A 24,091-nucleotide genomic window follows, 5' to 3' on the forward strand; every position below is an offset into this window, starting at 1 on the left:
AATCATGTTTTGGTTGTTCTAACTCACTAATCATGTTTTGGGTGTTCTAACTCACTAATCATGTTTTGGTTGTTCTAACTCACCAATCATGTTTTGTTTGTTCTAACTCACTAATCATGTTTTGATTGTTCTAACTAACTAATTAATAAAATTAATGTTTTGGTTGTTCTAACTCACTAATCAATCAAATTAATGTTTTGGTTCTTCTCAATAATCATGTTTTGGTTGTTCTAACTCACTAATCATGTTTTGGTTGTTCTAACTCACTAATCATGCTTTGGTTGTTCTAACTCACAAATCATGTTTTGGTTGTTCTAACTCACTAATCATGTTTTGGTTGTTCTAACTCACTAATCATGTTTTGGTTGTTCTAACTCACTAATCAATCACTAAATAAGAACAAAACTCTCCTGAAAAAAGCGAACCCTCATGCAATGTCTAAACTACACATCTGCAGATATGGTTTCTCAAAATAAAATTATCAGAAATACAGATCTCCGAAATCATGGAAGAATTATTTCGAACGTTACTTCTATAATCAATGTTTAGCTGGCGTTGGATAAAGTGTTAAATTTTAACTTATTGTTTTTCTAGCAATCATGTTGCGAGAAATTATATCTGCAACAAACTATAGATGCGTTTGTTCAACCAACAAGGCAAACAATTCCCCTGTACAAATTAACAAGAAAGGAATTGAATCTTTGCCAAAATCTAAACTTTTCTAATCACTATGTCTTTGAAACCCGATGTTGTAAACCTTTGATATTTCAAACTTAGATTTTTGATCTAACAGAGTTTATGACATTGTTGCAAAGAAAATCAGTGTGTGTGACAAAGACTCAATTCCTTAGAAGAAAAGTCGAGAAAATTAGGGAAAAGTCTGATACAACCTATATCCGGGGTATGTTAAAAGCTGACAAGCAAAGTGCAAAAAAAACCTGTTTTTTAAAACTTCAATACAGTGAGAACCAGACTCAAATTTTGACTTCAAATAGTCAAATAAAAATTTGACAAAGAAGTTGTGCAGTGTTAACAGAGATAGTTACTCAAGTAGGGATTTAAGAAGTCTCCAGAAAACTTATTTGCTTTGTAACACCAATCACCATCAAATACACATTAGTATTGCTATATGTAGTTAACTTGTTCTCTCTGTTGGAACATTTCTTAATTTTGTTCATTTAGTCAATTATGTTTATTATTATAATTATATTATTAGTTTATTATCTAGTAGTTTTTGCACTTTACTAAATAAAACTTCCCATGCAAATCTGCAATTATACAGCGTGTTCGATGAAAAATTTAAATTTAAAAGACGATCAAGTTTGAGAATATGTACTTATATGTTTTAAAGGCAAACTACTCTTCTAAACATTAACCAGTTCTTTATTAATTTTTTTTACAAACGCTGTTAATCATGATATTTCCAACTGAAGCACTTAGAGGCGTACTCAGGAATTTGTCCGGGGGGGGGGGGCCANCTTGGTCATCTTCCAATATTCATGTATTTTGGAACACACTATATCTTGATATATAATAATCATATATTGTGGAACACACTATATCTTGATATATAATAATCATGTATTGTGGAACACACTATATCTTGATAAATAATAATCATGTATTGTGGAACACACTATATCTTGATATATAATAAGTTTATCACAAGAATCACAATTGAAATATTCAGTTCACCAAAGACAAAGAGATTCAAAATTCCATTACCCTTAAAAAAATAATAAAAAGAAAACCAAAACAACTATTTCTATATTTCCTGTCCAAAGAAAACCTAAGAAAACGGACAGTGGAGACAGTTAACCAGGAACCAATGAACAAATGCAAATATTCTTAAATGTTTGAAAATGAAAAAAATTAAGCCCTACTATTTTATTCACAAATTTTAAAATATCTAATTTTGCAACTGACAATTTTTGAGCAAAAATAATTAAAATGAAAAAGTAATTTTCTCTTAAAAACAATTTTATGTAGATTGTGTAATTTCACTTTCAGAACTTCAAAGTAATAAATAATTTAAACGTATTACTCTTTGACAATCCTTCAGGGGAAACAGATATAAATATTTTTAAAGAAACTTGCTATTTGTCTTTTAAAGGCTTTCTCATTAACATTTTTTGCATATTGTTTAAAGGTTCCGGGTGCATGAAAACACTCACCGAAACCTGTATTTACACTCGTTGAATTCTGATTATCTGGATAAAATATTAGTAAAATGTTAATTAATCTAGTTTATATACTTCTATATACAATAGATACATTATGTTAATCAGTTACCAAGGTGCTACTAATAATTCTTAATACAATTATCATCAATAAAATGTGATTCATTTTAAAGAAAAAGTTTGAATAATGTCGATTAAAAATAATTATAACATTTAGGGACATTCAGTAAGGGATTATAAAATGTCAAGTTTAAAAAGACTGAAAAACAAAATTCTGTTGAATAGTGCACTTTTCAATTGAAGATGTCTTGTGATGCAAAAAAAACCTCTGGATTGGTATAAAATTTTCTTTAAACTACAATATTATTTTGTTTTCTTTTGTATGTCTCTTTAAAGAAAATATAGACGTAATGGGACTCTAGATATAAAGTGTGGCATGTCCGATTCACAATGTGACCCTTTAAACCTTTATCTGACCAAAAAAGATTGAGTTATCCATACTTTTTTCATTCAAAATTGATTATTTATAAAATTGCGGTTCTCTGTACAAGTTTCTTGCGGATTTATACGCATACATGTTAGAGAAAATAAAGGAAATACAGAGAAATTATCACATCTCTCTGATTGTTGAGAATCGGGCTTGTAATGCCACAACTAGAGGGTTTACTTGAAATTCCTTTAATCAATTGATCTTCTCCTACCTATGAAGAGGAACAGCTGAATTAGGAACTACAGGACAGTCGGCAGCTGTCTCGTAGAAATCATCATCTTCATCATCCTGTCCAGTCAAATCCTTACCAGCATTAGGACCATCCAACTAAAAAACATAACAATATTTTTTAATAATTTCCAAAATTGTTAAAAGAATCGTAAAAGATACCGGATAAGCTTTTCTGGGTAAAACTATTTTGTAAAATTGTAAAAATATGTTTTTTTAACCCGCCCCCCCCCCCCTTCTCCCCCTGGAATGTCAAAATAGGGTAAAACCCCTCCTAGAAAAAATCTGTATACGCCCCTCAATAACAAGGCAAAATATCTCTAGAAAATGTTATTTTTAACCCCCTTTATTAAACTCACCGCGTCCAGTTCAACTTGTGTAAAGATGTAACCCAGGAGTCGTCTGTACGGAATCATACCGATCACAAAGAACGGGAAGGCGAGTGATGCTGCAGTAGATTTTACAACCCAGAGCGTGATTAAACCTAGACCCTGGAATACGGTGAACAGAACCATCCTCCAGGTCTTGACATGCTTCACGTAGGAAACCTGAGGGTGGTGTTTCACCGGCATGATACACAGGATTAAACGATCGAAGAGCTGAACTCCATTCAACCCTGATACTCCCATATACAGGAATACACCGAATAGAACCGCAAACGGAACAAGTTTTAGAATTGGAGCAAGGAGAATGGATGCGCCCAACATTATTGAAACACAGAGCGCGGTAAGTCTCTGGTCAATGGCTCCAACAACGCGCGCGCTCTCTCCAGGAATAACGTTGGTTGATATGACAAGGAGCGCGGATACATGACTGACCGCTCGCACAGTTGCTGCACAAATCCAGGGACCTCCAAATAATCCTAAACAAAAAATCTCAATTTTATGATTTGCAACAGTATACCCTATAAATATAAATCTGTTAAAGATTGCGCGTTTTATAGCTTTTTAACAATTAAATTCTGCAAGAAACGCACACTGCGCAGGCCACTTGTTTAAAGCTAAACCTCAAATAAAAATAATCCATTTTCAAAAGCAAAAGCAAGGATATAAAATTCATAATTGAACAGAGAAGCTTTAATCGGACATGCCACTCTATCAATGGAAGGTTACGTGAAATTACGCTTAAGGATTTAAATGATTTTGACGCATCAGGCCAAAATATTAGTGTTAAGAAATTGTTGTCCATTATATTAAAATATTGTTCTTTTTCTGAAGACAAAAGTAGATTTTATTTTTAATCTAACTTAATTTTTTATAAAACCTTTAAAATCTGTTGATATGTTTAAAAAAAATATTCAATACAATTTGCTGAAATATGTTTTCTACCTGTAAACATATTAATAGCGCTGAGTAGAACAATATCAAGATGAACCCCTGCTCCTTTATCATTCGGTCCCTTCGTCTTCTCCATCATAATCAGCTCGCAGATATGTGTCTCCATGAAGAGGAGAACGTAGAGGAGGATGGCGGGGAGGAAGGCAGCAAACATTGCCCAGATGGGGAGGGGTTGAGAGATACCAGTTGGGGGGATAAACCAGCCTCTAGTTTCATTCTTAGTTACCTGAAATATTTAATAAAAATAAAACAAATAAATACAATAAAACTTGATCATCCAAAGGGATATTTCAAGCTTAAACAGTTTTGTTGCTTCCTGAAAAATGTCAAAAATAAAAACAGTCAAAGAAAAAAAATCTAATTTTGAGGTATACCGTTTCAAAATTTCACGGAAATTGAAGAAATTGATTCTTTGCAACATATTTTCTATTCCTTTGATCAAATTATCTATACTTGAAGTATCAAAGGTTTACACGAATTAAAAAACTTGAATTTGTGACAAAAACTCAGAAAAAAGATGATTATGAAAAATGTACCGAAAGACCAGCAGGAACAAACAGTTTCTCAGTATAAGTATCATCGGAAGCATAATCCATCATCACCATTGCAACAATAGCAATAGGGACTCCGAAATCTCCAAGTGCTCTTCTCACCTACAAAATGAAAAACGTTCTTGATGATAAAATTTATTTATCTAAAGACAAATATAGAATTGTAAAAACCGAATCAGTTTTCATAAATTATTTGAAAGAAAGAAGAACCAAAGGAAATAAAACATGAAGTTTAATTAATTTAAAACCGTCTAGCATTTACTTAAAAGTTAAAATCGTTGTTAATGAACATGACTAGTTTTTTTTTATTTAGAAATCTTTATCAGAATTAGTTCTCTTGGTTAATAAAAGAACTATTAAATCAGAGATTAACTAAAAGAAAGAATCAAAATAATATGAATTACTAAAAAAAATAAAACCACCCGCAAAGGATCAATCCAAAAGCTATAATTTTCCCTTATTGAAAACTAGAAAACACAAACAAAAAGAGTTTCCCATAAAGTAAAATAAAATTTTTCACCGCCCCTGAATTAAAGGAACCGCCCCCCCCCCCCCTCCTGTATGAACTAATGAAGAAACTCCAATTTTTTTTTAGACCAGAAAAAAAGTTTTTACTCCGCGAGAGAACCGAACTTTATGAATTTGAGCTATTTATTCAAATTTGAATCACCCATTTAAAGTTAAAGATGTGTAAGGATTTTAATCGATGTTTCAGGATTGGAACTGTCCTTTCAGTAGTTCAGTCACCTCTCCAATTCATTAAAGTCGGTCCAGATGTAAACCTTTCAAAATTCATGAATCCTGACCTTTGCAGACTAAGAAGTTAGAAACTTACATTTCGACCAAAGATCCTGCTGTTTCTGAAAAGTCTAAGAAAGTATGCTATAAGGAAGGTTCCGAACATGAGAATAGCAGACTGCAGAGCTGTGTTGGGATGAGGTAAATCTCCAGTCATTGGTTTTCTCTCCTAATGATAATAATAATAATAAAATAGGACATACGTATTTATATGCTAAAAAATAAAAAAAAATTTCAAATTTTTTTTTCAGTATTTTTTTCAAAATTTAAAAAAAATCCACGGGCAACGCCGGACCCTTCAGCTAGTAATAATAATAAAGGTAATGATAATAGTGATAATGATAATAATAATAGTAATAGAAATGATAATATTATTAAAAATGATAATAATTATAAAATCTCCGGACGTTTTGTCAGTCAAACATATTATTCAAGAAGATGAGAATGCGTATTTGAATAGGTTCTGCTGGTTCAACTACCCATCTAACCTTAGACCAGTATTTATCCCAACCCTACCTAATTAAACTAATATTTCCTATCAATAAGTGACAAAATTAAATCGTGTTTACATCGCCTTCCCATCCTATCATTATTCTTCTGACATTAGAAAAAACTAACCTCGAAAACATCCATATCTGTAGAAGTTTCAGGGAATAAAGTTGTAGTATCTGTCTCAGATTCAAACAAATCTCCAATTTCTCTTCGAACTCTGATGCTATCATTGTGCTGAATCTAATAAAAAATAAAAATAAATCAATTTTTAAATGTAATTTTATATTTTCTTATTTTAAAAATGCTAATTTATTTGAGCAAAACAAAACATGAAGTGTGTCTCCAAAACTGTTCTCAGAACTTAATATCATATTTTTTAGATTACTTTTCCAAGTTTTTAAATGAAAAATAAACAGCCTGTAAATTATAAGCATGAAATGTTTGGCTCACCTCACTATAGATAGCACAGTAGTCCTCTGGTGTAAGAAGAGGATGGGCTTGAAACACCTAAAATTAAAAAATTAAAAATTCTAAATGTGTAAGTTTGATAAACCAATTGAAAGTCAGCTGCAAACTTTTCTTTTTTTGGTTTTGTTCATTTTACACAAAAGTGAAAAATCTGCAAGCAAAAAGATTTGAAAAAGTTATCGCCCGGGAAGTTGTTTTATTTCAAGCTTCAGTTATTAATATTTTAAATGAAGAAATATATTGTTTACAATGATTCGTCTTAAAAAATGCATTTTTTGTATTATTTTTTTTAAAGAAAATTTATTTATTTGAATGAAGTATTTTAAGGAAATATGTTTATTTGAATGATGTATTTTAGGAAAATATATTTATTTGAATGATTTATTTTAGGGAAATATATTTATTTGAATGATGTATTTTAGGTAAATATATTTATTTGAATGATGTATTTTAGAAAATTTATTTATTTGAATGATGTATTTTAGGAAAATATATTTATTTGAATGATGTATTTTAGGAAAATATATTTATTTGAATGATGTATTTTAGGAAATATATTTATTTGAATGATGTATTTAAAAAAAATATATTTATTTGAATGATGTATTTTAAGAAAATATATTTATTTGAATGATGTATTTTAAGAAAATACATTTATTTGAATGATGTATTTTAAGAATATATATTTATTTGAATAATGTATTTTAAGAAAATATATTTATTTGAATGATGTATTTTAGAAAAATACATTTATTTGAATAATGTATTTAAAGAAAATATTAGCATAAACCTCTGCAATATTCTTGTATAAATAAAGAAGGGAAAATAGTTGTATAAAACAGGTGGTAAATGTATTGAAAATTGAATAGATTTACCAAAACGAGAATAATCTCTCCCTTCATTTCTCTAAAATGCTGTAGACAAATGAAAAAAGATAAATTAAATTCTCTAACCCCCCCCCCCCCTCCCGATAAAAATGTGTTAAAATTTTCTTCATTGTAAACAAAATTCTGTTGGTTAAGGTTTGTTGGTCTATATTGAATGATAGGGCCTTGAATAAAAGGGCCAATATTTTTCAGAAAAGAAAAAAAATTTTTGTTTAATCAAGTGCTTAAAATCTTTTTACATTTTCAATAAAAAATCTACTAAATCTTACATTTTTGTTTTTTCATAATGTGCCAAGGGAAAATGTTCGCATGGCAAGGTCGGGTGAATACATTTCTAAATCTAACTTTGTTAAATATACCAACCTTGTAGAGTTTAAGCAGAGCCTCGTATATGAAGAGGAGAGCTACTAGGGACGCAAAGATATCCTTCGTGAACTTGGTAAAGTGTTTTACCAAAACAGAACCCTCAAATCAAATCAAATTAACTTAAATCAAATTAAATTAAATCTAATCCAATCAAATCAAATCAAATCAAATCAAATCAAAGATAAAGAAAAAGAGAGTGAATGTAAATGTATGGTAAATTAACTGAGAATATAGTATTGTGGAGAATTTTTTTAGGATTTATTTAAGTCATATAAAACGTTTAAATGATGTATAATTACAAATAAATTAAATTATTGAATTTAAAGAAACCTACAGTAAACTAATTAGATGTACAGGAACATATTTCACAATTGAAATGTTCTCAATAAATCATTATATTGAATTTCTTATTCTTTATGAATTTATTTGGAAATTTATTCTAATTCTTCAAAAGTCATCTTTTCAATAAATATTCAAGGAAATCTACAGAAAATGTTTGTGAACAATGAGTCATTACAGAAACCAATAACTTGATAAGATTACTAATTTTCGATGATAATAGTTAATTTTTATTTTTTCAACCTGTTCCTTAACACCAAATTAGTTTAATGTAGAATTTTTACTTCATTTTTTGTCGTCGTTATTGAATAATTTCTTTAAACCCGATTCTCAAAAATATTCCTCAAAAATTAACAATCGATGAGAATTTTAAATATAGAATTTGCGCTCTTGCTGAACAAATATATATACACCATAAAAACTTCTTTTTATATATACACCGTAAAAACTTCTTTTATGTCTCTAATGATTCCTAAAAGAATTCTCCGCAATACCACATTCTCAGTTCAACTACCATACTTTAGAGTCAAAGTCAAAGTTTAAATCAAAGTCAAACATTAAGAAAATAAATTGGATTTGTGATGTAACGATGAAAAAGATTAAAATTTACGCAGTATTGTTTAAATCGTAATATTTAACGTTCCAATAAAATAAATACTTTTTGAATATATTTTCTCCTAGAATAGTTTGATAAACTACGGAGTACGGACAATGTTAAATTCATATAATTTCGGTTTATTGGACCAAGTTACTACAAGGGATTATACATAACATCCCTTACAGAGGTACTTAGCATATTAAACCATATAACCTTCCTAATAAAAGGGATTGTTCGTGAAGTAAAATGGGATTCTCTCAGGAGAGAAACATTTTTTCACTTTCTTTCGAATAACGGAAAAATTAACATATTTTAACATTTAAAATTGGAGGTTGACTTATTATCAAAATCATTTTTGATTTTTTGGCATTTTGTCTTTTCTCTCTTCCCCTCATCCCTCATCCCTCAAATTGTGCGTCATCTCAGACAATAAGAAATACATTCTTTCTTATACTTCCGGTATCAAGAGAATAAGGGTGAAAAAAAATCAAAAGATCCAAAAAATCTCAATGCTGTTGCTTATAACAAATGAATTGTAACGACGATTTGAAGAAAATTCCGTGTACTGCAAAATATATATATATACTTCTAGATGTATGTACAGTAGTATATATATTTATGCAACTGTTTTGTGTCATGCGGGACAATTTGTTTATTGCTGGGTTTTACTTTTTTTTGTTTGTTGGTTTAAGTTTTAAATTTAACTCAACTTGCATTTAACTGAAACAAAATAAAATTCAAAAAACGAAAAAATCCTCAAAATATAAAAGGAAACCTGCTTGCCGGTAAAAAATAAACTTTTTTGCCTCGGAACAAAAAAAAAAATTTTATATCCAAGATTAAGAAATAGTGTGTAAAAATGAACGAATTCCAAAAATAATTTACCTGGAAAAAGGCGACTACAAGAGCTATAACCAGAGTCCAGATACCAATCCAAGTTCTCCAGGCAAGGAACTCAATTTCATTACTTTGAGAGAATCCATACAAAGCCTAAACAAACAATTAAATAAAACAAAACATCAAAATCACATTGTATGCCTTAAAGGAACTGTAAAGCGTACTTTCAATGCAAAGATGCTCGATTTCCAACGATTTGTCTGATTCAAGTATGAATTAGATATCCATGTTTGTTTTCTTTACACTGTTTATTTTCATTTGTGGTTTCTCTGTAAAAGTGAAATGTGCATTTCTTGTTTATATGTAACACTGGAGCAATTCACAGAAATAAACATTTATCGAGTCAGAATAACGATGTTTTCTTCTACAACTTTAATCTGATAAAAGTTTCAAGGGTACCGTTGTAAATCGGACATTAATATCTTTGCCTTGAAGGTCACTTGAAATAACGCTTACAGTCTCTTTTTTCATTGAATAAATCTTAATTTCAATTTAAGAAAACGTTGTGTTATTTGGAGGTTACTGTAATATTAAAGGTTTATGGTTTAAGGACTAATATATCAGGTTTAGCATAATATATTATATCTGCAGAAATTAAACTTTTCTAAATCCATTAGTAATATAATTTCCTCTTCCAAATATTTGAATATTTAAACCTGAGAAAATATTTGAATACTCAAGTTTTAATTCTGATTGAAGTTAAGAAAACTTTTGAATATTTAAAAATCAGTTTAATGGTTAAATTTTTCCATCTTCCTTTATAAATGCTGCCATTATGAATATATATTTATGGTAAGCTCTCAGGGATTATACATTTATCCTAAGTGGAGAATTCAGAGCTTCCACGGCTTTAACCAAATTGTTAAATCCAAACCAAACTTAGAATCCAAATACATAAACCAAACTAAGTATCCAAATCAAATAAAGAAATCAAACAAAATATCCAAACAAAATATCCAAACAAAACTTTTAAAAAAAAACGGAATCAAAACAAAATACTTAAACCAATCACAGAATCAAACCCAAATACACCATCAATACTGAATACAGAATCAACAAAATTAAGGCAGAATACAAATACAGAAACCAAACCAAATAACTAAACTAAACTAAGCATTCAAACCAAATACAGAATCCAAACCAAATACAGAATCCAAACCCAATACAGAATCCAAATCATTTTGAGAATTTAATTCCAAACTAAATACAGAATCCAAACCTAATAAAGAATCCTAACCAAATACAGAATCAAAACCAAACATAGAATTCAAACCAAATACAGAAGTCACACAAAAAACAGAATCCAAACAAGACACAGAATCCAAACCAAATACAAAATCCAAACTAAATACAGAATACAAACCAAATACAGAATCCAAATCAAATACAGAATCCAAATCAAATACATAATCCAAACCAAATACAGAATCCAAACCAAATACAGAATCCGAATCAAACACAGAATACAAACCAAATACAGAATCCAAACCAAATACAGAATCCAAACCAAATACAGAATCCAAACCAAATACAGAAACCTTACCAACACCAAAACCAAACCAAATTCGAAATATAATCCAAATCAAGAATCAAACCAGCCATAAAATCCAAACCAAATGCAGAACTCAAATCAAACAACGAATCTAACTTTTCTGATATTGCATAAATATAGTTTGAAAACTATACAATGTATAGTATATGCAGGAAAGCGGGGAAACTAATTTAATTTATGAAATTACTTCTCCTCCTCCATATTTTAACAGAATTCAGGGCTCTACATTTGTATGGAATTTTATTCATTGAAATATACATTAAATTATTCGTTACTTTGATTTCTTATCATTTTAAATTGTTTTCTTTGTGGTTTAGTGTAGAAAAAGACGATATTTTTCAATTTCGGAACTAAATTTTTAATGAAAAAGACGTGTTGCCTATTTGGCCAGTGCATTTTTTTAAAGTTTTATTTTCCTTGACTGTAGTATTCTTTAAATAAAAATAAAATTTAAAAAACATTTAAAAATTTCTGAAGAGTGAAAACATGAAAAATAAAGTTTTTAAAAAATTAAAGACGACATTTCAAATACTCAATGAAAATCAAATGTACCTCGTCGTAAAGTAGAATAGGTCCTGTTGGTCCAACAATAATAAGAGGACAGCCTGCAAACAGCGCAAACACAATCCCAGACAAGCTGGACATGATCAGGGTCTCCGAGATCGCAATATCGTTTTTCGTCTTGGCTCCCATGAGACCTCCGAAAGCGATTGCTCCGGAGAGAGCAGCGAAGTAGATGAAGATAATGGCGGCCAGACACTGGGGACTGAAACCATCCTAGAACATAATTAAATTCATGAAAATGTAATTTTTGTCAGCATGTCAAAGTTTCAAATTCCTCTTTTTTAAAAGTATTACTTAAGTTTACAATTATATTGCAAAAACTAACCCCAACTTGTCTATTCAGAACTGTTTCAATAGTTTTGAAATGTTCACAATTATATTTAAAAATATCTGTAAAGATATTCTAAATTGCAATTGTTACAAGTTATATATGTCAATTATATTCAGGGTACATAAATTGATAATTGCAGATTGCATATTGCAGATTGCAGATTGCAGATTGCAGATTGCAGATTGCAGATTGCAGATTGCAGATTGCAGATTGCAGATTGCAGATTGCAGATTGCAGAAATAGAAACAAGAGTTTTAGTGTAAAATTGGCATTTTCGAAATATGTTTTTGATCCGAATATTATAAATTTGATTTTAAGATAATGAAATTCTTATAACAATAATAATGAAAATAATAATGATAATAATAATTACATCATCGAGGAAAACGTTGATAGCATGAAGCATCTCTCTCTTCCTTTCAACTCTATAGCAGATATCATGGAAGCTCTAAACACAATAATAATTAGACTTCAGTGATGATAATCATGAAAGTGTTGACATTGATGATAATAATGATAAAGATTATGATCTAGTCTCTTTTTCCTCCAGTATAGTCTCTTTTCCCTCCGATATGGTCTCTTATTGCTCCGAAATGACCTCTTTCCCTCCGATATTGTCTCTTTTCTCTCCGATATGGTCGTATCATTTCGTTCCTGGCATTAGAAAGAAAACCTTAGCTGGCGCAAAATATGACCTTCACCCTGACACCCTTTGCGTACGTCTTGAGTTACGTAGAATCTTCAGTTCTTAAAACAACCTTAACTGACGCATACTGGGATACCAACAATGAATGAAACTTTATGTATGAAAACTAAAAATATTACGATAAGGTGGTTCAATCTTGTGTTATATCTTAAATATAGTCATTATATGGTATGAAATTGATTTTAAAATACAGATACATTTAATATATACGTCCGTGATATAAATGAATAATATATATTATATAAGATAACAGATAACAGATTACAGATTACAGATTACAAATTACAAATTACAGATTACAGATTATAAATTACAAATTACAAATTACAGATTACAGATTACAGATTACAGATTACAGATTACAGATTACAAATTACAGATTACTCCAGATTACAGATTACAAAGTTCTTTGCGACATTTGAGACTAACACCAAAGAATGACGACGTCAATTATTCCATTATATTCAGATTATCAAACTAGAATTGAAATCGTTTTTTGATTTTGAAGGCTTTTAAAGCCGGTAACTCTTGCATTGTGTATATTGATATCAATCCTTTAAATATAATCGATATCCCGCATAGCAATCGTTCTATGAAGGGATAATTCAAATAAAGAGATTTTAAGCATTGATCCTTAAATCAAAAGTACCCAAGGTGTATATCATCTTCAAGCGAGTATCCAACAAACAAGGTCCCAGGTAAGATGATTAAATACCTTTATATCTGACCAGTAATGACGGTATCTATATTTAATATCATCGATAACTCCTCCGAAAGGAATATTGGTTCGTTCTAGAGGGTTCCTCCCTCCTCCTCCTCCTCCTTCTGGGGCAGACACCTAGAGCAATTAACAAGGTTTACTCAAGATACTTATTAAAATAGGATATTGATTTCACAAAAATATTAAAATATGCAATTTTTTAACGAAAATGATTCAAATAAGGGAGATTAATACGTTAATTATAAATTCCTAATGAATTGAGTCTTTTACATAATCTCAAATTTGCAAATCCCTCTTTGTTTTCAACTTTTGAATATTTGAAACTTAGATTATTTGATCTGACTGAATTCATAATTTAAATTATCTCGATTCTACAACATTTGGGATTATAAAATCAGAGTTTGTGACAAAGACTCAATTCCTTTGTTTCAGTTTCTTTTAAATCTGAGGAAAGAAATATTTGGCAAATGGCAAATTTTGGATTTCCAAGAAGAACCAAAACAAACAAATTAGCCAGACCAAATAAATCATTAACAAAAAAAATTAACTTTATTAGTAAAATTATGAGTTGTTTTCAATAGACAATATTCTTTCAAAGAAAATTTGTATTGCAATTCACAGTTGATCGCTTTATGGTGATTTTCTACGGTAGTAGGCGATTATATCAATATAATGAAGATGACTTTCGATTTCAATTTTGATTTATATCAAGCTTTTAAACAACATGGATACACAAAAACATGGAAACAAAGAGAAGTTGTCAATTAAAAAAGCTCGTCTTTAATTACTTGTAAACTTTCTAAAACAGTGTGTTAACAATTAAAACGTGAAAAATTCGTCTTTATTATATTAATATAATTGCCTACCACCTTCGTTTAAGATATGTTTAAAAATTAAGTATTTTGAGACTCATGAGTCATTAAATGTTATTAAATCAAATTATTCAATATTTATTTAGAATACAGTAAGAACCAGAAAACTGTGGAATAGGCAGACGACACGTTGGCAATTTGAAGTTGTAACAAAGCAAAAAGTTTTAATAAATTCCTTATAAAGTGAAATCGGTCTGTTTACACTGCAAGATTGCTATGCCTCATGCTCATTAGACTATTTAAAGTCATAACTTGAGCCTAAAAGTGGTCTTTCTATTTTTTGTTCTCAATGTAGGATGTGATTAAAAAATCTAAATCTGCTTCTACCTCTTCCTCTGGAGGTGGTTTAACAACCCCTCCTTCACTAGCAGCAGCTGCGCTACTCAGCAGAGCAGCTTGACGACGCTCTTGGCGTCGCTTCCTGACATCCATAATATCTCCTAGACCAAGCAGCTTCTGGTTGTGCCAATCTCCAGGGGGTAGAACGACGGACTAGTAATACAATAATGATAATAATAATAATAATAATAATACTAATAATACTAAGACGTAAAACATCGAATACATTTTATTTTTCAAATAATAAATACAGCTTAGATAACTTTACAGAAACTTAGAAACTTGGACAATTAGTCCAAGAAAATGTTAAGGATATAAGGAAGTCCTTTTAGTGTGGCATATTTAAGTAAATAAATTTGGGCCATTTTAAAGGGGAGATGCATGTAATCAATGGTCTATAAACTATTTGTATTAGGATGTATTGAGAATTCAGTGCTATGAGGAGAAAACAACAGATAAGGCTTGGTTTGGGTGTGATAGCAACATTTATCCTACTGCTCAATATTATCAGGAAACACAAATTAAACCATGTCAAAATGATGTAAAGGAATTGAGTCATTGTCACAAACTCTGATTTCTTAATCCTTTTATCTCTACAAATCAACGTTGTAGACCTTAGATATTTCAAACTATAAATTCTGATGGATCAAATAATCAAAGTTTGAAATATTACAGGTTTACGCTATCTGGTTTTAGAGATATAGGTATTAGAAAATTGGGATTTGTGGCAAAGAGTCAATTCCTTTAATGTTTGATTTAAACATGCTTTCAAGCAACTGGAGATATATTGAGATCAACAGAAAAATTTAAAATTTCTTAAAATATAGATTTTTTATAAAGCTTATTTTACGAATGTAAATGACATACTTCTTTGGTGTGCAGTTAAAGAAATCTATGCAAATGCAATCTAAGTTTGATACCAAATAAAATATAAATAAACGTATTTTCATGTACACTCTGTTATAAAAGTATATTGGATTGTCTAAATTTATACAATATCGTCTCAGTAATTTGATTAGAATTCTCGACTGGGTTAAATCTACTCCGAGACTTTAGTTGATTTATTCTACCCTGTGTTCTCTACATTCATGGAATTAAAGTTGTTTAAGCCATGCACAGTGCTTTAAATTGGTAGAAACGCGGGGTATTTTTTCCAAATTTTTGCTTTAGTTTCCCATCAAATCTTTTTAAGCTCTAGAAAGATGAGTTTTGTGAAAATCTTTTGAAAATATTGAAAAACTATAAATTTTTTTGGTTGCAACCATTTTGGTCTGGTATGAAGCTCCTTTTAAAGGTGTGGTTGAACCATCGACAGTAAATCTACAATGAACACAGACACACTTCATCTTTAAGTTTATTTGCAGGCTTAACTACTTATTATCTATTCAACAACATTAATTGAACATAACATGTCGCACATATCGTTCTCTAATTCCACAATGTTATGGGCCTCAACTTTTATTCTTTAAATTTTGATAATAATTAATTTTTGTTTGAGCAGAATTAATATTTCTGACCATCCTGGAGCAAAGGTTTATTATAATGACACATACAAAACCTGTAAACCAATTCACAAAATAGGATTCTTGAAGATTCATAAGGTAAGAAGGATCGGGTGGAGAGGGTGGGGAAGATATGTTTGCGAACTTAAAACCTCGCTTTTCCACTCCGCAAACATTTATCAGCTTTCCTTAGACACAAAATAGGTATTTTTCTTTTTAAGCCATTTTTGCTTCATTTCATATTAAACTAAGATAAATCTTTTTTCCTGAATTTGAAATTATCATCATGATTCTTTTTCATAATATCCTCATTAGTTTTCCCAGTAAAAGTTTTATTAAATAAATTAGTTTCTATATTTTAATTCAAAATAAACCCCCAGTAAAAGATTTTTTTAAAAATTAGAGTTGTGATTAAATGTAAAAACTTAAAAATTAATATTTTTCTAAAAAAGATTTTTTTCAGTGTGCTAGTAGCTCAGTACAGAATATTATACTGAGATATGCTCTGAAGAACCAGCTAAATGTAGTTCTACCAACCCGGGGAAATTATTTAGGAAATATTAAAAACCCATTTTCAAGGTAATTGCGATTCTTAACAAAGATTCATACCTAAAACTTATCCAGAATTTAAGGGGAAAAGAGGTAAGAATCTAATTAAAAATTTTATCTGAATTTCAATTAATTTCGGGGCAAAAGTTCTCCTATCTGAACCAATTCATTTTTTTTTAATTGTTAAAATATTCGTTGAGGAAAAGGAGGACAAGATACGACGACTGAGTTCAAAACCATATATATATTAATCCTTTGAAAACAAATTTTACAAACAAGAAAACAAAATAATGAAATTATGTTCTGAAGCACATAGTTTTACACGTTACATGGAAATTCACTTTTTCAATGAAAAAGCTCCGTATCGGCGTGTACACTGCACAGTTGATAAAAAATCATAGCTTGAGTCTAACAGTCCTCTTTCTTTACCATAGTTTTTTGGGTTCACTGTACTAAATGGATATACGATATATATTTACGAAGTAATGCGTTGTAAAAAAATAGTTTTATTGATCTAAACTCTTAACAGACTCTATCGCAAAAGCTATTTTTATTTTGATTGAAAAATGTCCAAAACACTCAAAGCAAATATTTGAACTGTTCTAAACTAAACATAAAGAGCGCATCTGAGAACATTTTAACAAAGGTTGTTTTTAATATTTAGTTATTTTTTCGACTCAATTTTTCAAACTTAATTTTCCCAATATTGTAAATTTAAAATTCTGTGTAATGCATACTTTATACTGTACACTAAACCCTGTACACTGCAGTACACTATACACGGTACGCTTTAAACTGTACACTGTACACTGTACAGGGAAATGTTGCGAGGCACCCCCTGGGAAGAAGCTGAACTAGAATATGATATTTTCTGTCTTCACACTGTTTGGAACCAGGAAACCATTTTATTTGATAATTTTAATTAAGTATCAAAAAAAAGACTATCACGAGTGTAAGGAAATGAAAAAGATATAATTTCTTTCTATTTACAAAACGATCAAAATAAAGAATTTTATTTGAGTTGAAATGTGCCCATCAAAGTTATTTTAAGAATTAAGAATTAGATCTTGGCAATTTTTTAACCGTAAAATCGAAATTTTAACAATAACTTAATTTGAGTGTCGTAAACAATTTGAAATGGTATCCTTTAAAATTCCTTTGAATCTAAAATGGAGATTTCGGGTTTTCTCTCTCATGCACCGTATCTTTTCAATAGAGCATAAGTATGGCTAAATCTGTAGAATAACGCTCAAAAACACCAAATTTAAGGTATACCATTACAAATCGTTGGTGGTATCTTTCTAGTAGGGTTTCCAATGCAATTGGATTGTATTTGCGCGCAATTGCGAATTTGTGAGCCCTTGCACACAAGAGAAATTAATTTCGTGCAATTCCGTAATAGTTCCGCGCCATTGTGCGCATTTCCGTTCCATTTTCGTGCGTTCGTGTTTCAATTTTAAGAATATTCAATTTAAACCTAATAGAACCCGATAAATGCAATTAATTATTGCGCAATTCCGTTCAACAACATTGAGTTTTAAAAAAATCAATTTAAACTTTGGTAGTGGCATACAATAAACTGAACTTCACTAACATTTCAGTCTCAAATAATAAGAAAATTAAATTTAAACTTATCTTTTAATTTCATAATATTCATATACAGAAAACTCTGGCATGGAAATACGACTTTTAGACTCTGGGGTTGTTTATAACTGAATAAGTGATTTAATAAGTTACTAATTATTTATTATTTATGTAACAACATCTATTGCACTGTTATGTTGTCTTCCTATACCATAGTTTTCTGGTTCTAACTGTAGCAAAATATCTTATTTTGATTAAATGAATTTTTACAATTTTAACCAAAAAATATTCATATTAAATTGTTAATTAGTAGCTTAACCTCAAGGATATTTTAAAAATATTGAAACAATATCAAGTGACCTATGGAATTTTTAAAAAATCTACAGAGATAACTTCTGTCCATTTCTATTCTTGTATCTGATGCATAAATTTGTAAGCCACAGTTCAAAGTTATTGATTTTTAGATGGAAAAGCCTTTGCAAAGCAATTTTGTTGCACGCAATTCCGCGAATACTTAATTGCTTCCTTGTTGGCAATTATATCACAATTCTTCGCAGTGAAATAGCGCAAGCAGAACCGATCATAGTGAGCGATTCCGTGCAACGGAATTGCGATTGGATTGGAAACCCTACTTTCTATAGTAACGTCGACAGAACCTTTAAATTTTTGAATATTTAATAATTGTTGAATAAATGATTTGATGGCAGAGTGAGGTTGAGAAAACCCTAGGGGAAGGAGCATCTTATGTAACCATGATTAGGGACTAGAGCCGCAACTAAATCATAAAGGGTATCACCCCCCCCCCCCCCCTCCCGTTTTTTTTTGCCATATTCAAAACTTGATTTACCCTCCAAAAAACAGTCCATATATAGACCTAAAAAAAATGAAAATTTGCCTCAAAATATAATTTTCTAATCCCACTTTTATATATAACTTGGACTATTTGATCTTGTAAAATTCATAGGTCTACACCAAACAGTTTTATGGATTAAAAAAAATATAGTTGAGGAGAGTTATCAGTTCTATTGTTTTAAAATATATCAAAAACATGCAGTGGAATACCCCCCCTTTATAAATCTGAAGTTGCGCTAATAAAGGGATCCTGTTGATATATTTGAATCAGCCTGGGGGTATGCACAATTATCAAACTTCTACAAGATGGATCTAGAAACATTTGCTCTATCTCCGAAAACAGGATTATTGGCAGAAGAGGTAAGAATAAATATTTTGTGTCAAAACTGGGGTCTGTCCTAGTGAACGATTTTTGGACCCCCCCCCCCCAAAAAAAAACAAGAGAACCCTGTTTTCAATATGCATGTTTGAATTGTATATATTCTGGTCTTTTCAGAAACCTCGGATAGAAATAAAAGTAGTAACTTTCAAATACAACTAATAAACACAAAACCAGTTTCTCGGCGAACAATCCCTTTAATTGAACAATCTTTTCAGAACCCAACAAAAACATTTGGACAAAACCAGATCCTTCGTGATTTTGGTTTACACCCTGACAACTTTACCAATGGTTTAGCTGTTGAGGAGAAGATTAAACAAATAGAAGATAAATTTAATCTCGTTCTTCTTGCAGAAAGGTAACAGTCTAAAACTTAGGATAGATACTTTTGAAAAAATTGACGCTAATTTATAATGCGGGATTTGTATCAGAGAAAAAACTATAAACTTTAAAGTAATCTTTGAAATGTAGCTACTAGCTGACTATTATTTGAAATGTAGCTACTAGCTGACTATTATTTGAAATGTAGCTACTAGCTGACTATTATTTGAAATGTAGCTACTACTAGCTGACTATTATTTTCACAAAATATTATTTGCCGAGAGCAGAATGTTGGGTTCTTCTAATAAGTCTGACCTTTTTATCTTAATCCACTAGACTACAAAAGATACGGATTAATTCTTTCTGATTGGATTAACGTACTATAATTTTTTGAAGAATTTATAAAAACTGATTTTGATCTAATTTTTAAAAATCTTAACTAAACTTTTGTAATTAGTCGGGGTTAAAATTTTTTACATTGATATGCATCTTAACAAAGTTTAAAGACTCTAAATCTATAATCAGGATCTTGCAAAAAAAAACTAAATAAACTGTTATTCTTGGTCTAGAGTTGGATTAAAGTATAATGATCTACACAAATCTAAACAATCAATACATAATTGGTCAAAAACTTATGAAAAATTATATTTATTTTGTCTGGTTCAAGATATGCAAGATGATCTTAATCTTTACTAGTTTCAATAATTCATACATAAAGATTCAAGTCTTTTCATATTTAATGTTATTAAAATCAATCTTTTCAGGTTTCAAGAATCCATGATTCTAATGAAGAACGAACTGTGCTGGGATTACAGGTAAAGATATGAATTATAAAAACAAAATCAACGAATCGAAGAACAAAATCTGATAGATGAAAGTTTGAAATTTCCAACCCTTGTATTGTTATTCTAATTGTATCTAGGGATGTAATAAATATGAAGTTAAATGCAAGACAAGAACTAAAGAAGACTAGCCTCAGTCCAAAAGCTAGAGAAGCTCTAGGAAAACCGAAACTAAGTTTTCTCCGTAAATTAATTATTTTTTTCATTCAATTAAATCTTTCTCTGTTGATTTTTTATTCTCATTTTACCAGCGGCCTAAAGGAATTGAGTCTTTGCCACAAACTCTGATTTTTTCATCCCTATATCTGAGCAACCCAATGTTGAGGACCTTAGATATTTCAAACTATGATATGTGAGTTCAAATATAATCTAAGTTTCAAATATCAAAGGTTTACACCATCAGGTTTCAAAGATATAAGGCATTCGAATATTTGATTTTGTGGCAAAGACTCAGTTTCTTTAAATGTCGTACTGTACTGTCGATGATTAACAATTGACACTTGATTAAATAAACTATATTCTCCATTCACAACAGTACCCTGTAAACCTTTATCTCACTCTTTACTGAATGATCCAAAAAGTCTCTTTTATAAAGATATCGCAATCGAAAATTGTCAAAATTCAGATTGATACACAAGGATATTTCCAGAAATTAAAATCATTTTTTTGTAAATCGTGTTTTAATTGTTTTTGCCTCAAATAGAGGGTCTACAGTCCCTGTGTATCTTCTTTAATAACTGATCTAAACTAAAAAGATGTAATTTTTACAGCAAAGATTAACATTTGATCCAAGCTATAGCTTCCGTAATTCAATAAAGTTTGGTGATTTTAGAGAAATATTTGAGCCAAGATTATCTAGTGTATAATCATTTCAAGAAGATATTCGAGAAGAAAGTAGAAATGTTTGGAAAGGAAAAAATGGAAAAAGAGCTAAATATTCTTGATCATGCAAATAAAAATATAAGGGTAAGTCACAATTATAGGGTTATCAGAATTATAAAATTTTCTTGGGATAAAGAACATTATTGAAAATGTTCTAAAAAATACTTAAAATTTTTATTTAGTTCAACTGATTTTATTTTAGTTTCATAAATTTGATAAATAAAAAATGTTTATCTAGGAGGTGTGTTCACTGCAAGAGACTAAAAATGAAAATATATCTGGAGAAAATAAACTGTGGGGAAAGGGTCTAGTCGCATACCAGGCATTCAAAATATAATTTTTTATTATAAGTTTTTGATAAAAATTCTAGTTTAAATTTTTATAACTTTGTTAATATTGGAATGCATATTTGCCTCAAACAATAATTGTCTAATCTTTTAAACTTTGAAACATGATGTTTTAGACCTTTGATTTCGGCTAGATCAAATATTAAACAAGGTTGAAAAGATATCGGGATTAAAATAAGAATTTTTATAAGTGTCCATTTCTCTTTTGATCTTTTCTTATTTAAATAGTTTATTATTATGGTTCTTTTGCAATATTTTTGAAAAAAAATAATCTCGCGATATTAATTTAGGAAATGTAAACGAAAAGACATTTAACAATTTTTAAAAGTTTGTTTAAAGTTCAAATATATTTTGAATATTTCAGGTGGATATTGATAAAAACCCCGTGTGTCGGTTTATGGCATTATCAGAACTAAACTTTCTTCAAGTTATGAGAGAGGAGCAGTCCCTTAGAGCAGAACCAATTTTAAACCGTAGAAACAGAACAGAACAAGTTTTACGAAAAGATTTCGGAATTCAGGCAAATCAAGCAGCGCTGTCTAAACTCAAACCTAGAGATCTCGAGAGAATAAAAGCAATTCTATCCCCAGCATAGTTTTTGTCAATGCTCACTTATTGCGAAAAAGAAGGGGGTGAAGGGTAATCCCCCCCCCCTCTCCAGTCTGCAAGGTACAGGATTTGAGAAAACACTGTTTTTGATAAGTATTGCGCCCTCCTAAAACCCTCTGAGGCCAAATTTAAAGAATTTGAGCTGCGGCTTGAATTTGAGACTCAAATATAGTTGGTTCCACTTAAAATTGTATTCAATGTTTCAAGATATAAGCCGGCGCTCAATTTAAACCAGTTTTTTGGCGGATTCGAGACGCGGCTCAAATTCATTAAATTTGGACTCTGAGTTCACTAATACTCGACTTAAACTGTGATAATCAAGATATTAATACGTTTTGTTACATATTGACAAAGTTAAAATTATGATATTTTGTAAACGTATCTGTTAATGTGTTATAAAAAACTAGTAAGTTTGTGCCAATTATTTTGTTCTCGTTGAAGAGAATCAACAATGTCGTCTTTCTAGATGGGAAAATAAAATTAAGTAAACCATAAAAGCACACAAATTGAAATTGTAGAAGAATTTATATCGTGCTACGATTTACAAGCAGTCAGTTGAAAAACAATAAATAACTATTTTAATTTGTATTTTATGTTCTGTCAAGATCCAAGAATAAAAAGAAGGAGGTAGAAACATGAAAATGAAAATGAAAATGAAAGATGGAAAAAAGTGTAACTATGAATTGAACTTGACCCACGCTTGGTGGTACACACTTTGGCCTGTGTGGCCAACCGCCAATGACAACCCGCTAATCCCTTTGGGGATAGTGCGGTGACGTGGGCTCTTCCCATACCTCACTTCGGACTGATGGGTGACTGTTTTATTTATTTATTTATTTATTTATGAAGGTGATGCTGTTAAATACAGGGTGTCCCAAAAACACCAGAATTCAGTGACTTATTGGATATCGTCTTTTTTATGAATTAGCATAGTAATGCCTAATTTTAAAAGCCATAATATTACTATTATGTCTGCTAGAGTTTATTTTATGAAAAGGGTAAAAGATGTGTAAAGATGTGTCAATAATGCCTCCGCAATATGAACAGTGAAGACGGACAAGTTTACTCTGTTTGTATACTGCAATTTTCTTGTTTTACTAAGTACAACCGTATGCAGTCAAAACATAAACAAACAAAATGTGAACATAGCAGACGAAACTCTTACAGATTACAGCTTTCTCAGTGGGTATCACTATACTAAATCAAAGAATTATTTAAAAAGACGATATCGAATTCGTTACTGAATGCCCATGTTTATTGGGCCACCCTGTACGATGAAAATTCTGAAGGGGGTTGTTCAGATTATAATATGTAAAAGGTAAAATGTGTTTCAAACATTGATAAAAATCAAGAGTTAAGAGTGAATCCTAAGATAACAAGGCGTCTTCTCTTAAAAAATAGACAAAAGGTTCGTTCTAAAATTATAAATTATGTCATTTTATTGCTAAATTTGACCTTTTTCGACAGAAATAATGTTTTGGTTCCTTTTTCAAGTAATTCTAGTATTC

The 24,091-nt window shown here is 30.2% G+C and overlaps 2 protein-coding genes across 2 annotated transcripts in view; one reads left to right on the forward strand and one right to left on the reverse strand.

Moving 5' to 3' along the window:
- The window catches only part of LOC111695811 (band 3 anion exchange protein), a 55,735-nt gene that overhangs the window by 1,814 nt on the left and 29,830 nt on the right, over positions 1 to 24,091 (reverse strand). The window contains exons 24-35 of the mRNA XM_023465252.1: positions 14,705 to 14,869; positions 13,500 to 13,622; positions 11,736 to 11,960; positions 9,620 to 9,724; positions 7,795 to 7,896; positions 6,527 to 6,583; positions 6,203 to 6,316; positions 5,622 to 5,753; positions 4,772 to 4,888; positions 4,227 to 4,461; positions 3,258 to 3,760; positions 2,882 to 2,997 (exon numbers count right to left, since the gene is read on the reverse strand). Coding sequence (XP_023321020.1) covers positions 2,882 to 2,997; positions 3,258 to 3,760; positions 4,227 to 4,461; positions 4,772 to 4,888; positions 5,622 to 5,753; positions 6,203 to 6,316; positions 6,527 to 6,583; positions 7,795 to 7,896; positions 9,620 to 9,724; positions 11,736 to 11,960; positions 13,500 to 13,622; positions 14,705 to 14,869 — 1,994 coding nt within the window. The remainder of the gene's footprint in view (positions 1 to 2,881; positions 2,998 to 3,257; positions 3,761 to 4,226; positions 4,462 to 4,771; positions 4,889 to 5,621; positions 5,754 to 6,202; positions 6,317 to 6,526; positions 6,584 to 7,794; positions 7,897 to 9,619; positions 9,725 to 11,735; positions 11,961 to 13,499; positions 13,623 to 14,704; positions 14,870 to 24,091) is intronic.
- LOC111695808 (galactosylceramide sulfotransferase) lies at positions 14,929 to 22,775 on the forward strand. The gene is made up of 12 exons (XM_023465249.1): positions 14,929 to 15,227; positions 16,218 to 16,317; positions 16,682 to 16,797; positions 17,585 to 17,663; positions 19,059 to 19,111; positions 19,449 to 19,563; positions 19,801 to 19,940; positions 20,668 to 20,718; positions 20,826 to 20,905; positions 21,578 to 21,711; positions 21,866 to 21,949; positions 22,339 to 22,775. The coding sequence occupies exons 1-12, from the start codon at positions 15,154 to 15,156 to the stop codon at positions 22,567 to 22,569; spliced, it is 1,257 nt and encodes a 418-aa protein (XP_023321017.1). The 5' UTR covers positions 14,929 to 15,153; the 3' UTR covers positions 22,570 to 22,775.

This window comes from Eurytemora carolleeae, unplaced genomic scaffold (assembly GCF_000591075.1).
Source record: "Eurytemora carolleeae unplaced genomic scaffold, Eaff_2.0 scaffold56, whole genome shotgun sequence".
NCBI lineage: Eukaryota > Metazoa > Arthropoda > Copepoda > Calanoida > Temoridae > Eurytemora > Eurytemora carolleeae.